The 13,480-nt window shown below is 49.0% G+C and overlaps 5 protein-coding genes across 5 annotated transcripts; 2 read left to right on the top strand and 3 right to left on the bottom strand.

The window, feature by feature from the left end:
* Window positions 1-1,327: 1,327 nt before the first annotated feature.
* FVEG_09326 (hypothetical protein) lies at window positions 1,328-2,562 on the bottom strand (the record flags this gene model as incomplete). Its single annotated transcript, XM_018898319.1, has 3 exons — window positions 1,328-1,772; window positions 1,825-2,177; window positions 2,227-2,562. The coding sequence occupies 3 exons, from the start codon at window positions 2,560-2,562 to the stop codon at window positions 1,358-1,360; spliced, it is 1,104 nt and encodes a 367-aa protein (XP_018756178.1). The 3' UTR covers window positions 1,328-1,357.
* A 905-nt stretch (window positions 2,563-3,467) lies between these two features.
* FVEG_09325 (hypothetical protein) lies at window positions 3,468-4,801 on the top strand. The gene has a single exon (XM_018898318.1). The coding sequence runs from the start codon at window positions 3,507-3,509 to the stop codon at window positions 4,626-4,628; it is 1,122 nt and encodes a 373-aa protein (XP_018756177.1). The 5' UTR covers window positions 3,468-3,506; the 3' UTR covers window positions 4,629-4,801.
* A 22-nt stretch (window positions 4,802-4,823) lies between these two features.
* On the bottom strand, window positions 4,824-9,567 carry FVEG_16559 (ATPase; the record flags this gene model as incomplete). The annotated part of the gene is made up of 6 exons (XM_018905807.1): window positions 4,824-5,597; window positions 5,652-6,704; window positions 6,751-7,677; window positions 7,734-8,367; window positions 8,391-8,808; window positions 8,856-9,567. 6 exons carry the CDS (start codon window positions 9,565-9,567, stop codon window positions 4,824-4,826), a joined length of 4,518 nt encoding a protein of 1,505 aa, XP_018756176.1.
* Window positions 9,568-10,092: 525 nt separating this feature from the next.
* On the top strand, window positions 10,093-10,918 carry FVEG_09322 (hypothetical protein). Its single transcript, XM_018898317.1, has 2 exons — window positions 10,093-10,352; window positions 10,404-10,918. The coding sequence occupies exons 1-2, from the start codon at window positions 10,179-10,181 to the stop codon at window positions 10,644-10,646; spliced, it is 417 nt and encodes a 138-aa protein (XP_018756175.1). The 5' UTR covers window positions 10,093-10,178; the 3' UTR covers window positions 10,647-10,918.
* A 2,100-nt stretch (window positions 10,919-13,018) lies between these two features.
* Window positions 13,019-13,426, bottom strand: FVEG_16558 (hypothetical protein; the record flags this gene model as incomplete). The annotated part of the gene is made up of 1 exon (XM_018905806.1): window positions 13,019-13,426. One exon carries the CDS (start codon window positions 13,424-13,426, stop codon window positions 13,019-13,021), a length of 408 nt encoding a protein of 135 aa, XP_018756174.1.
* Between the last annotated feature and the right edge of the window lie 54 nt (window positions 13,427-13,480).

Below are 13,480 nucleotides of genomic sequence, written 5' to 3'. Positions count from 1 at the left end.
TGAGGCAAGCCCACTTAGCCAATGAGTTTCTCTCCCCAAATCTGTAGGATTCTCAGCTCATGACCAAACAAGCAGCTTAATAACGTTTCTCCAACCACTCAGTTATCAATCTGCATTTTCAGGCTGTCAAGCGGCACAGCAGCAATCCTGACGCGATCACGTCTCACGCGGACAGCAATTCGACCTGTAGGATTCCGCCTTGCTTACCTATAAACATGGATTATTTGTCGTAAGGGAACAACAGCCAATGAGAACGACTATGTCTAACGAGGCTCTGGAGAACGTCAGCAGTAAGCATGATATGATAAAACCTTCCTAATATGGAATACGGTGAAAAGTCAGCTCTTTGCTTTTGTTCCGGAAGAATTATTCCGAAACAGTGACCGTGAGTAGTCAGATTCTCGACTTCTGGTGTGACGGTTGTACTGCATTGCACTTTGGACGTCCTTTTCAAGCCCCTTGTTTCTTGAGTCTGCAGTTCAAGCAACACGTTGGTCAGACCCAATCAGGTCACGGCGTGATACCGTGCATGCGAGAGAGTCACCAGGTCTGACTTCGTCTGCAATACGCGATCGCCGTTGCGACATAGATAACTAGGCTCAGTTCCTCGCAATTACCCATCTCGATTGTTGCTTCTCACAATTCAAGCTTTTCAGAGCGACACCGATGTTAATCCACTTCTCGGAGATATATCCAATAGTTGAATCTGCCTGCCTATTGCCTGTTACTTCAACCTGTGCGGCTGCAATTTCTCCCCCTCCTATCAGCCAGCCCTTGGCCTTTCAAACAGACTTCACCAAAAACTCACAATGTGCGTCTGGATCATGAACACAAACCACTTTCTATGTGGCCACTCAACCCTGACCCGCGCGTTCTCGATGAAGACTGGGTGCTGGTTCACCTGTAACGTCATTACCGCCGAGGTTGTAGGCCAGGGCGTTCACAACTGGTCGAAACCTTGTACTTCCTGTATCTCGGCCGGGACCTATTGGAAGAGGGGAACTAGATGGTACCATAGAGCCTGATTTGGCCAGCCAAGAAGGCGTTTTGGAGATGTCTGTCTTCAAGTAAACGGCGGAATGGCGTTGACCATGGTCGCGAGAAAGACTGAATTGTCGTGCAGTCATCTCGCGGCAGCCTTGGGGGTTTCGTTAGGCAGAGCGCGTCTTGGGTGCGGAAGCTCAAGCTAAACGATAAGCTTGCGTGTCAACGAAGGTACGATGTAAAGGAGGTGCATGTGTTGGAGTATTGAGGAATTCATGTGTTATCGGAAAACATGTTTAGTGAATGGCTCTAACTGAATACCTTGATGGATTCTTGTACATAGCTTCTGAAGTTTATTTAACGAGGGGTATCGTTATGATCTAAGTATATCATCAGTGCTCCCATTATGGCGTGATGGCTCCTTATCCGAGTCCCCAAAACCAGTCGCATCAACCGAAGGCTCCTTTCTAAAACTCCTGTGATGGGGGTCGTCATGCTCTAGACTATTCAGCTGATAGCTGTGCGAGGGTCTGCCCCTCCAGTTCCCACTGGATTTGGATTGATCCCCTCCTTGCTGCTTCGACTTGGCTGTGAGACCGAGAAAAGTCAAGACTCTGGGAAGGTATGTTCTTAGAAACGGCTTCAGCCGCATGAGGTTGTTGCATACAATGCCCATGTTGAGTTCGACCAAGGACCATACACCAGCTTCGGCTTGTTTCCGGGTGAAGTCGGGATTGGTGGCCATGATGTGAACGTAAGGAGCTCGGACGATGGACGCGATCAGAACACTACGGCGGCGGTTAGTATTTCCCTGTATCGTAACCAAAAGTAGATACGTACGCAGATCCAACGGACAGAATGCAACCAACAACAACCTTTTGTCGAAATGGTATCTGGAGATTATGTAACGTAGGAAGCGGGAGAATGATGATGGACAAATCGGTCGCGATGTTCAGGACGACTTGGGAGATGGCGAGATTGTTCAAGCAGACACCCGAGCCGACATCCTTCGGATTGCAAGGCCCCGAAAGCAAGACGGTGAAGGTAACAGTATAGATCAACAACGCAATGGCAATAACGTAGACAGATATCTGATAGCCTCTTGTTGGGCTGATGCGGTAAAGGACAGACAGGATCGAGAGCTTCGTTAGGGTCGGGCTCCACATGTACGTTAAGGTAGTCGGAGAGAGATACTATCATTGTCAGCGATTAACGGCTTCACCCAAAAGATCAGTTATGTACCTTGTTATACTGAACCATATCCGCAAGAGAGACATCCCAAGCATGCGATCCCCATCCATACTTCATCATGAAGCAGACAGAGATGAAGTAGCCCAACGCCGTTCCTGATGCGAGCGTGATGAGCACGACATTGAGTTCCCATTCCTTAACGACCAGCGCGCTTGTAGCATATCGAAGAACGAGAGAGATGGTCGCGAGAAAGTAGGTGACTGCAAAGACCGTGATTGTCGCGAGTTGCACGTCGGAGAGCGGCCTGTCGAAATTGGACTCCTGGCCAACTGGCGGCGGTACAACAGACGTGTTGTAGATGTTAACCCCATGGTCGATAGTTGACATGATGATGCCAAAGACTTCAACTCAAGGCACAATGCATTGGAGACGTGGGGGGGAAGGGACAATAAAGCTGACTGAAGTCTTTCACTCAGCTGGACTAAATGTTGCGTTGTAAGGATTTTTCGTAAAGCCGAGCACATACGAGGGTTCAATTCCTCAAGCCCCTGGGACGCAAGGTCGTTAGTGCCAAGCCGCCACCAATCAGGCGGCAATTGCTTGAGAATATATCGGCATTAGAATGGAAATGTTCATGATAGGTGACTCCTGAATGGACTGTTGCATTATGCATCATGCATTAGCCCTAGCGAATCGCACCCTGTACGGGGTAAGATTAATGGCGATCAATGTCGGGATCTGGCCACTTTTCAGCCCAATATCCACCCAAGTTGTTCTTGCGGGATCAACTGTGCTTCTGATGAGATTCAGGGCAATTACCATATATATATATATATGGCTCTCGCTGGAGCCATTTCGAAAACTTCTTAGAAGACCATATGTGGGTATTCATGTAAGTCAAGTCTCATCAAGCAAGTGGCTCATCAGTGTTGACAACCTAGCTTTATCAAAAGCCAGTGGATGAGAAAGACATGCAGAGAATGGCATGAGTTGATTTCCTGAGCTGACGAAGGAGTTAGCGTAAACTCTATATCTCGGACGATGAAACATGTTCCACTGATGAAATGGCGGATGTAACTCACGGCCGCATCTGACCGGTGTGAACCAACGGCACAGGTTGCAACGGACCGGGGCTCTAACTGGACGAGAATCCTACCCTGAAAGGACTTGATACGAGAATCCACAAGCGAGTAATGCCCTTGCAGATAAGCTTGCTCAAAGCGGGTTGCAATGAGGGCCCGACAAGGGTATATAATCTGCATTACTGGCTGATGCAACAAAAAAAGCAACACCACTTTCTCTCCCCGTATCCTCTGTTAAAACAACCGATCATGATGTTCAACTCCCTTGTCACGGGATCTCAAGCCCCGAGGAGTAATTTCAACAGCGAGAGGCCGCTTCCGTTAAGCCCGGACGAGGTTACTTCTGAGTGGCTATCAGAAGCTCTTGGCGTTGCTGTAAAGGACTTCAAGATTAGTTCTGTTATACATGGCACTTCCTCGAAAGTCTTTGTGGACCTCGTCTTCGGCGAAGGTGTCAAGACGGAGATTCCTAGTAGGGTTGTCCTGAAGGGGGGTTTCAACCCGGTGATTCGTGAGACGGTTCCTCAGATGTTACCGACCTATCGCCGCGAGGCTGAGTTCTACTTTCACGTTGCGCCGCAGACTACAATGCTTCTTCCCAGGATCTGGTTCGCTGGTACAGACACCGTTAACGGCCAAGGCATCTTCATCATGTCGGATGTATCAAGCGAAGCTACTTTCGGCACCCCACTAGAGCCCTGGGAACCTGAGCGAGTTGGTGAAGCATTGAAGCAACTCGCCAGTCTGCACGCAAAGACCTGGAATACTAAGGAGGAGGAATACCCCTGGCTCTTTGGAAAAGACGGATCAAAGTTGGAGAACCCTGTTCGAAACATCATACTGGCGCTGCTGGAGCCTGCACCATGGGGAGCACGGTTCGACGAAAAGGTTCGGCCGCCTGTTGCCAAGGAACTGCTTGACCCTAATCGGATACGCAAGGCATTTCAGGCTCTTTGGAAACATGCGGATGCAGATCAGAGGTATTACTCACTAATTCATGGCGATGACCATGTTGGAAATACGCTGATCGCGAATGACGGAACTCCTGGGTTTATCGATTGGCAAGGTCTGCAGTATGGACCGTCGGTTCTAGACTTGGCGTACTTCCTCACGGGTGCTTTAACTGTGGAGGATAGACGGAAACATGAAGCAAGTCTTATTGATGGGTATTTGGAGGCTTTGCATAGAGAGGGAGGACCGAAGTTGACGAGAGAGGATCTTTGGGATGATTATCGCAGATACAGTCTGCAAGGCTTTTTGTGGGCTATGACTCCTCAGACTATGCAGCCAGATGAGGTAGTATTCGCCATGGCGGAGAGATACTCTGCTTGTATTGTCGACCATGGGACGCTCAAACTGCTTGGGGCTTAAAGTAGCAATGGCTAGACACAGAGAAGTAATGAAACTTGATTATGTTCGTTGGACTGTGCTAGTAGCTTAGGATGCACTCGAGGCAGTGATGACTGAGTATTATAACAAGGGAACTATCAATTAAGCGTCGCATAGCAATTATATAATACAAAGAAACTAGAAAAGAGATCACGTCATATTGCTTCTACCGCCTTCTCACTCCTTCTTCTCCTTCTCCCCCTTCTTGTTCTTCGGGACTCTAACAAGCCAATAGAACGCCAAAGCCGCAAAGACATTAAAGATGATATAAACCCACATCAACCCAAAATTCCTCCACCGCTCATCATAATGCGACCGAACCCCCGCCAAGAACACATTGCTGTCTCCGATAGTACAGTATGTGCATGTACTATTACTGCTCTCATCCACAAGATATCCTCCCGCTCTCTTGATATACGCCTGCATATACTCCCCACAAATCTGACCCTTCGGCGGTGGGAAAACAACATATTCGTTCTGCGCACAAACAACTTCTGTATTCGCCACGGCAGTGGATAAGATGGCCGAAATGAGGTATGTGAACGGACTGACGCGATACATCCAGATCCAGAACTTGGGGAAACTGTCTGGTGTTGCGAGGACACCGCAGAAGATGAGACACATCATGAAGAGCAAGTTGGCGATGTTTCCTCCTGTTTCAGCTGAGCTGCACCCCGCGATTATAAAATCGGTGAAGGTGCAGGTGAAGAGCATAAAGACCAGGAAGAGCAAGAACATGAGGGCCCCGCGCTCAGCCACGGCGTCGGTGGGTTCGGCGTTGCGGTATAGACCGATGGGGTAGTACCAGCAAAAGTACATGATCGCAGCCATGAGGGTGTTCCAGGGGATTTCGACGATGATTTGACTTAGGATGAAGACCTGCCAGCTGTATGTTTTGGAGGGTCGTTCTCTGACTTCGTACAGATCTCGTTGGATGACAAAGTGCGGCATCTAGACATTTAGCCTTGGTCATGCCAGGTCAGACTTGAGGACAGTTTGACTTACTTGTTGCTGCGTGAGCTGTCCAAAGACAGTCAACACCTGAAAGATCGCAAACATCTGGTTCTGCAGTCCAAGCGCCGTATTGGGGGCTTGATAGAACGAAAAGCCGATGAACAACGCCACGAGTGTACACAGCGCCGCTTTCGAGTAGATATACGAAGGCGTTCTCCAGTACTGCTCAAAAACCCGTGCCGTCACGTACTTCAACTGCGTCGTAAACGTGGCTGCAAACTCATCATACAAGTGCGGATCTTCATCCTGACTCTTCTCAACCTGATGATGAGACAATTCCTCCAAGTGTTTCTGAACTTCAGCAAACTCAGAGGAATCTTTCCAGATCTGAGGCCAGTCGAGATTCGTCTCGGAACCGGGTGCTGCGCCGATTACCTCGAGCATCCATTCTGCGGGGTTTGCTTCAGGTGGACATGGTTCTGCGCCGTGAGATTCGAAATAGCGCGTCATTGTGCGGGAATGGTCGCCGACGTCTCCGAAATACACTGTTTTGCCTCCGCTGGCTAGGAAGAGTAGACGATCGAAGCGCTGGAAGAGCATGGCTGATGGTTGGTGGATGGTGCAGAGGATAGCTTGTCCGCTCCGAGCCAGCTTTTCCAACAGGTCTAGAATAGCCCATGAAGTCTGCGAGTCCAATCCCGAGGTAGGCTCATCAACAAACAGTAAAACCGGCGGTTTGGCAGCGAGTTCAACACCAATCGTTAAGCGTTTCCGTTGTTCTACATTCAACCCCTCGCCCAAAATACCAACGACTGCTTCGGAATAGTCCTGCATATCTAGCATTTTGATGACTTCATCAACGTATGCAATCTTCTGTTTGACTGGAATGTGTTTTGGCTGACGCATTATGGCGGAGAAGTTGAGGGCTTCGCGGACTGTTGTTGTGGATAGGTGTAGGTCTTGTTGTTGGACATAGCCTGTTTTGCGCTGGAAGGAGGCGTCGCGGAGCTTGTCGTCGACGAGGATGTCGCCGTGGATGACACCCATGCTTGTGCGGTCGGCGAGACAGTCGAGGAGGGTTGTTTTGCCGGCTCCTGAGACGCCCTGAAATTGTTAGTGTTGAGATGAGGGGAGTAGAAGGGGGGCGTACCATTAGAGCTGTCATTGTGCCGGGCTTGACCCATCCTGCTACGTTATCAAGAATACGCCTGTTCTCACTCTTGATCTTGACGTCGTAACAGACGTTGTTCCAGTGGAAGACACTCGTTGACTTGAAGTTTGACGGCTGTCCCTCTCCATAGCCTTCTTTCTCTGTGATGGCCACGCGACCCGCTGGACTAGATTCAGCATCGGCTTTGTTCTTTGCAAGTCTGTGGCCGCGGCGGAAAACAAGAACTTCTCCCTTTGACTTTTTCGCGCTGACGGCTTCAGCGAAGAACATGTACGTCACAAGGAAAAGAAGCGTAAAGGCGATGACGATACCAACATTTCGCCACTTATGCGCATGATAGTATGAAAATGACAGGTTTATGTACCTGTCCCCTGAAACCATAGGTTCGCCTTGTACAGAACCAACAGTTGAACAAACGCGATTCTCAGGTGCTGCATCCGGATACGTAGGAATAAACAGGTTACACTCGAATTTTCGATTATGAAACTCGTTCACCATAAGTGACTCGAATGCATACGCAAGTGGATTGACGTAATTGATCCATCGACACCAACCGAGCATATAGTCGATCTGGATAACGAAGCCCGTGAAGGTAACTAGTGCGAGGATGAGGAGAGCAGCGGGGACCATAGCTTGGGAGAGTGTTCGAGATGCAGAAGCAATTGTTCTGAAAATCATGGACATACAGAGCGTAACGAGGAATGTCATGAAAAGAAAGAAGAAAAAGGGACCGGGTTCTCGGCGGAGGTTGGTCATGAAGTAGAGTGTGAGGTTGTACGTAAACGCGTTTAGGATCTTGTACGGCATGTCGCAGAGCATAGAAGCCACTGCTTCAGACGAGGGATGATACAGGGCGTAGCGGTCATGCTTCTCGACGATAGGTCTTTGGGCGTACAACGTAAGAATCTAAGTTAGACTTGTTAGCCAAAGCTGCCGATAAGTCAAATGGCCGATGAGTGTACCTCGAGAGCACTAGAAAACGCATTAGACAAACACGCCAAAAACAGCAAAGCCCCCCTCTGAAAAAAGCTCGAGGTCGTCTGGTTGATATTATAAAACACACTCCCCACAATCAGCGCCATGATGAAATTCCCAAACAGCTGCGTCAGCGTAATAGTCGGATCCGTCACAAGCCGCTTGAAACCCCGCCAGACACACAGCTTCGTCTGCTGCCAGTAGCTCAACGTGTACGGACTCTTCTTCCTCTGGTTCTTCGCCTGCGCTGCTCGTCGATTCGCCCTAAACTCTTCTGCTTCAGGTCCATTGATCGGAAAGTCGCGCTTATACTCTTCGATTTCCTGTTGCAGAAGGATGTTGGCTTGGGAGGCTTTCCACGCTGCTGCGAATTCATCTGGTGTTCTCGGGGCGCGGTCTTCAAAGCCCTTTCGGATAATTCGCTCTTGAGGACTTGTCATCGACGTCAAGAAGTCCGGCACCGTCTGTCGCGCAGGACACTCAAACCCCAGATCTTCAAAATACCGCTTCGCCGCTTTCGTCCCACCAAAGAAAATCTGCCTTCCCTCATACAACACAATAACCTTGTCGAAAATATCATAAGCAGCTTGTGGAGCCTGATATATCGACACCCATAAGCAGCTTGTGGAGCCTGATATATCGACACCATAGCCGCCGTATCAGACATCTGCGTCTGCAACCTCAACGTCTTACAAAACTCCACCGCATTCGCTGAGTCAAGACCCCTCGTGCTATTATCCCAGCACTGCAGCGGTGCGCCGCTGAGAGACGCTTCAGCGATAGTGACGCGTTTGCGCTCGCCGCCAGACACGCCGCGGACGTATTCGTTTCCGACTTTTGTGTTTACAGTGTGGCTTATGCCGAACATGGCCATTACGACGTCGCGGGAGTGTGAGATGAAGGTCTCGCGATCGATGCCGCCGGGGATGGAGCGCGGGGCGCGGGCGTGGGCGGCGAAGTCGAGGGTGTCGCCGACTGTGAGGTGGGGGAAGTGGACGTCTACTTCTGCGGTGTAGATTGCTTCTCCGCGATGGCGGGTGTGCATCTCGTGGGCGGTTATGCCTGGTGATGTTCAGCCAGTCCAAAGTCTCAAGAGCTTGGTGACTTACCCCTGTAGTTGAAGTATGCATCATCGTTGATGTAAATACCACTTGTCTCGCCGGAAATGGTCTTGAGATATGTTGAGCAGCCAGATCCAGGAGGTCCCAGTACCACGAGCATTTCTCCGTTCTTGACAACTCCATCAAAGTCTCGAATGATGTCGATCCTAGTCTTCCCATACCCCATCAGCTGCCGCGGAAGTGAAGCGACGTCAAGCCAGATATTGGCCACATTCTTCTGATAATCTGTAGGCTGGCCATATCCAAACACATTCAAGTTCTGATAACAAACACCAGCTTTTCGATTAATAAAGCCAGTCTCGCTATGCAGTTTCGAAATGGCCTTCGCCCAAGCCAAAGCTCTAAACTTGTCGCTTCTGGGATTCAAGGGGCTGTTTTCATCTGCTGTAAAGGGGTTGCCGCTGATAGCAGACATCTGACTCTGGTTGGTGTACTGGCGTGCCAAGTCGCGGACAATGCTGTGTCTGCGCTCGAGCTCTGAGTCTTCTTCATCTTCTGTGGTGGACTTGGCTGGTGTTTCGTCTTTGGAAGCCATGTGGTCTTGAGAATAGTTGGTAGGAGTTGTGTCTGAGCTTGGATTCACGGGTGTTTGAGGGTCATGAGTCGAAGTAGTAGTCTGATTGTTTGCTGTCAAATTTGGTCCCAGTCCAGGTAGTTTTGCTGGCTGGACGGAGGTTCCGCCCATATAAGTTGATGCCATGATTGATTGCTTGACCTGTGCTTCCTTTGAAGTGCTATGGGGTATTTTGATCACTTGCGTCTTAACAGAGGCATGGGCCGAGAGTTTTGAGCTTTAGAAGTCTAGAGATTGAGTGCAAATGACTTGCGTGCGAGTGGACTCATAATGATCTGATGTCCAATGCTGCGGCCTCTCACATCAACAGAATTTCCAATACGAAAAAAGCTGCAACGAACCGCTGGAAATAAAGCTTCAGTGCCGTGATAATGAACACATAAACCTCACAGGCCTTTTAAGTCGGCCAAGCGGACTCTTGACAGACTGCGTCTTCCGAATCGCATGTTCACCATAATTATCCGCATCTCCAAGTTCCAATATCCCGGTATGTCAGCCCCTGATCCTCGGGAAGTTGTGGAGAGCTCTCGGGATGCGTCTGGAGCCCGACTGCCCGAGTGTGGCACCCCATTCCCCGCCATGCATTTGTTGCATGATCTGCTACCCAATCGTCTTCACCCTAGTCCTCTGCCGTTTAGAGTTTGGGCTATATGCTCTTAAAGTCGACATCGACATCTCATGAGATGCAAAGTTGAGATCATTGTAAGATAATTAATTATCGTAAAGTTCATACGAGAATGTCGAGCCCTGCTTCGCATCGGGATGAGTCTACGGACTTGAGTCCTACAGTTACAAACACGTCGATGGATTCGGAGCCGAAGAAGGCGGGCAAGCGAGTGCTGTCATGTGTGCTCTGCCAACAGAGGAAAAAGAAATGCGATCGGAAGAGTCCGTGTTCGAATTGCATAAGGGTAATTCCCTCAACAAAACTGCGTATAGAGTTGATACTGACGATCTGATAGCTTAAAACAGTCTGCACTCCAAGTTTACCAGCACCGCCAAGGAAGCGCAGACGTCCGAATCAAGATCTTCTGGAAAGGCTTGCGAGATGTGAAGAACTTCTGCGGCATTGCACTTGTATAAGACTTCCGACGCCAGAGCATAGTCCGCCAAATCAACGCGAGCAGTCACCTCTGAGCTTACACGAAGGCGATGACTTGAAGAGGAAGAGAAGCAGAGAGCAGTCGCCTACGGGAGCAGATTAATGGACAGCTGGAATTGTCTTCTCACAGGAATCAGTTCTCGAAGAAATCATGGATGGCCGAGCGGTTCATTATTTGACTTTGAAGTCTCCTAGTACGAAGGTTCACATATTTTGAGACCAGTTCTCTGGCAATTGGGTTTTGTCTTTATGGAGTTGAGGTCTTTCATTGGGGATGGACCATTTCGCAGACGGCTTGCCTGCTTTTATGACGATACCCAATTTCTCTTCTTTAATTTCTCAGTCTCTGAGATGCAATATAATTGTATGGCACGATCTCTCTTTATAAAAGGCGATCAAATACTTAAACAATTACAATCAAGACCTATTTGCTCAAATACGCGACTTCTCGTTTAGCATAGCGAAACCGAAATGCGAAAACATAAAAAACCTGGGGCCTTTGAGTTATTCGGTCAGATCTGACCCTCCATCAGCAAAGCCATTACAGGGGTTCTTTACAGGGGTCACCCGCTGAAGACCAATCAGTCGACAGCCCGCTTTTCAAGGGTTGACAGGTGATCCATTGACGTGAGGAGATCAGGCCAACCATAGCGTTGTTTTGACTGAATTGGTGGCGTGAGCTTAAAGGCAGTGGCCTGAGTTGGTCTACGGGGTTTGGGAGTGTCCGCTTCCCGAATAGCTTCATATTGGTTGGACTGGCTGGGATGGGTGAGGTGGTATTTGCTCAGCATTATGTGAGATTGACTCAGGATATGTTGACACGAAGACAGGCATAGATGTGATTCTACTCCGTAATATCTGGACTAATAGTCACCATCTAGATAATTTATGCCCAGCCGGAGAATACCCAAGACAATGTCCCTGGCATCAACACTTTATATCCAAGCGAGGCGGTTATACGGATATACGCAAATAGAAATGCTTATTTCGATCCCGTCGATCCATTTCTTCAACGGCTAAATGTGTATCCACCTCCACAATGTCACATCACCAGCGACACACCACTTCATGAATCCTACGGACGGAGTCTCTCTCAAGTCCGTTTCCGGCCGATACCTCAGATTTCCAGAAATGGAAGATAGTCTGATGCTCATCGGGCCTATTTTCCGATAAGATTCTCATGTAGAATGACATAATTTGTCTTTCGATCATGACCGATATACTTACTGTTGGAGGCTGGTGTGTTGGTGGTTCGTGCTGTAGTTGTACATTTTGGTATAGCGAGTTTTATAGTGGAATTCGTATTAGAAGCTCTTGTTTGCTAGCCATTGACCCTAGCTACGTATAGTTGATAGTCATGAAGTAGTCCCTGTTTCTAGGGCTATATTCAGTCAGTGGAGTCAGTTCCGATAGGGTAAGTAGCGACAAGAAGTTAAAGCAAGTTTGTCATACCGCGCTATACAATATCGCCCAGTTATTAGGACTATTACGCTAACAGTCTTCACGCATCTTCTTAAAAGGCTATCATAAAATGAGACATGGGAGAGGTACTACTGAAAATACAACCTTTAGCATACAGCCCACCAAATGAAAGGTATTTATACACTAAATACCCTATATAGGTATGTTTGATTTACCAGTGATGAATCTCTTGTCTCTCAATCTCTGTATAGTCACTCTTGCTGTACTGAGGCATTTTCCGCCTGATTGTCCCTGTCCCTCATCAATCCTAGTTGGGCGATAATGAGCCCAATTCCCCTGTCTTGCTCGCCTTAACAAGAGCCTATATGACGAGATACTTCCGCTTTAGTAAATCGACGCCCCCTTGAGCTGTCTCACGCTCTACATTAAGCTCAGGTAGAATCAGCCTTTGTATAGCATCTTCGAGAGTTTTGAGAAATCTGGGGTTGCTTGCCTTTGGCGGTGTCCCTGCGTTGACTTCGGTGGAATCGGCGCTTTTGCTGCGCTCGCTACCATTTGTTTGACTTTGGGGCGTGGTCTTCTGGCAATGTTTGTTCTCCGAGGTCTGGAAGTTCGGTCAGCACGGCTAGCGTCTGTAACCTGAGGATGACCTTGTATGTCAACTACTTCCCTCTTAGACGCTGGGCGTGCACGACATTTAAAGAGGCCATCGGTGGGGCCTGTCCTTTTCCGCCTTGAAGTACTCCATGAGCAAAGAGGTCTGTGACTTGTTGGCCTCTGTCCAGAGCGTGTCGTTGGTGGCCAGAGTGCCGTCTGCAAGTATAGTTGGAGATGCAGCTGACAAGCTGCCGCTATTAAGACACATCCCTGATCCCAATTGATTGGCACGAGGCTCTGCTTCTTGCGGCTTGTCCCGTTTTACTCCAGTTGTAGCTTGAGTCCATCGCTGGATTCTAGGTGCCCAATATTGTGATTGCATATTATGGACTCAGCCGAAGAGTCAAAGTCTCTTAAATGCTCAGTCATCAGTTGAACGTCTGCTAATAGGGCTGTCTAGCAACTGCCAAGGCTTTCAGGGCTATGCGCCCTTCCGTCCACATTTCTCGGTATGAACTGCAGACCTAAGAGGTCCCTGTACAACTGTGAGGACAAATCTGACGGCACCGAAGCAGTTTGTTGACTCGACCCATAGGTCAGATCAATGGTATCCTCAACTGATTCTAGGACCCCGGCATTAGGAACCCGGGCGTGGATGTCAAGCGCTTTGTGTAGAAGATCTCGGCTGCGTTTGGCTCGTGCCTGAGCGAGAGCTCGACGATATGCTCTTGTGTTGATGACTTCCCCATCAAAGTCAAACTCGGCTGTACTCAACTTGCTCTCCCAGTCCGTATAGATGCTGTCGACAGTTTCTTTGTCAAGCGAGTCAAGGGCTGTCTCACGGCAAGTCCAGTAAGTCGGCATCAGAGCAGTGATATCCTCTTTTGCAGCTGCCAAAGCACCCTGGCTTTTGGCTAC

The sequence above is a fragment of the Fusarium verticillioides genome, chromosome 5 (assembly GCF_000149555.1).
Source record: "Fusarium verticillioides 7600 chromosome 5, whole genome shotgun sequence".
Taxonomy (NCBI): domain Eukaryota; kingdom Fungi; phylum Ascomycota; class Sordariomycetes; order Hypocreales; family Nectriaceae; genus Fusarium; species Fusarium verticillioides.
The sequence above is the reverse complement of the archived record's forward strand: the minus strand, read 5'-3'. Positions and strand labels throughout refer to the sequence as shown.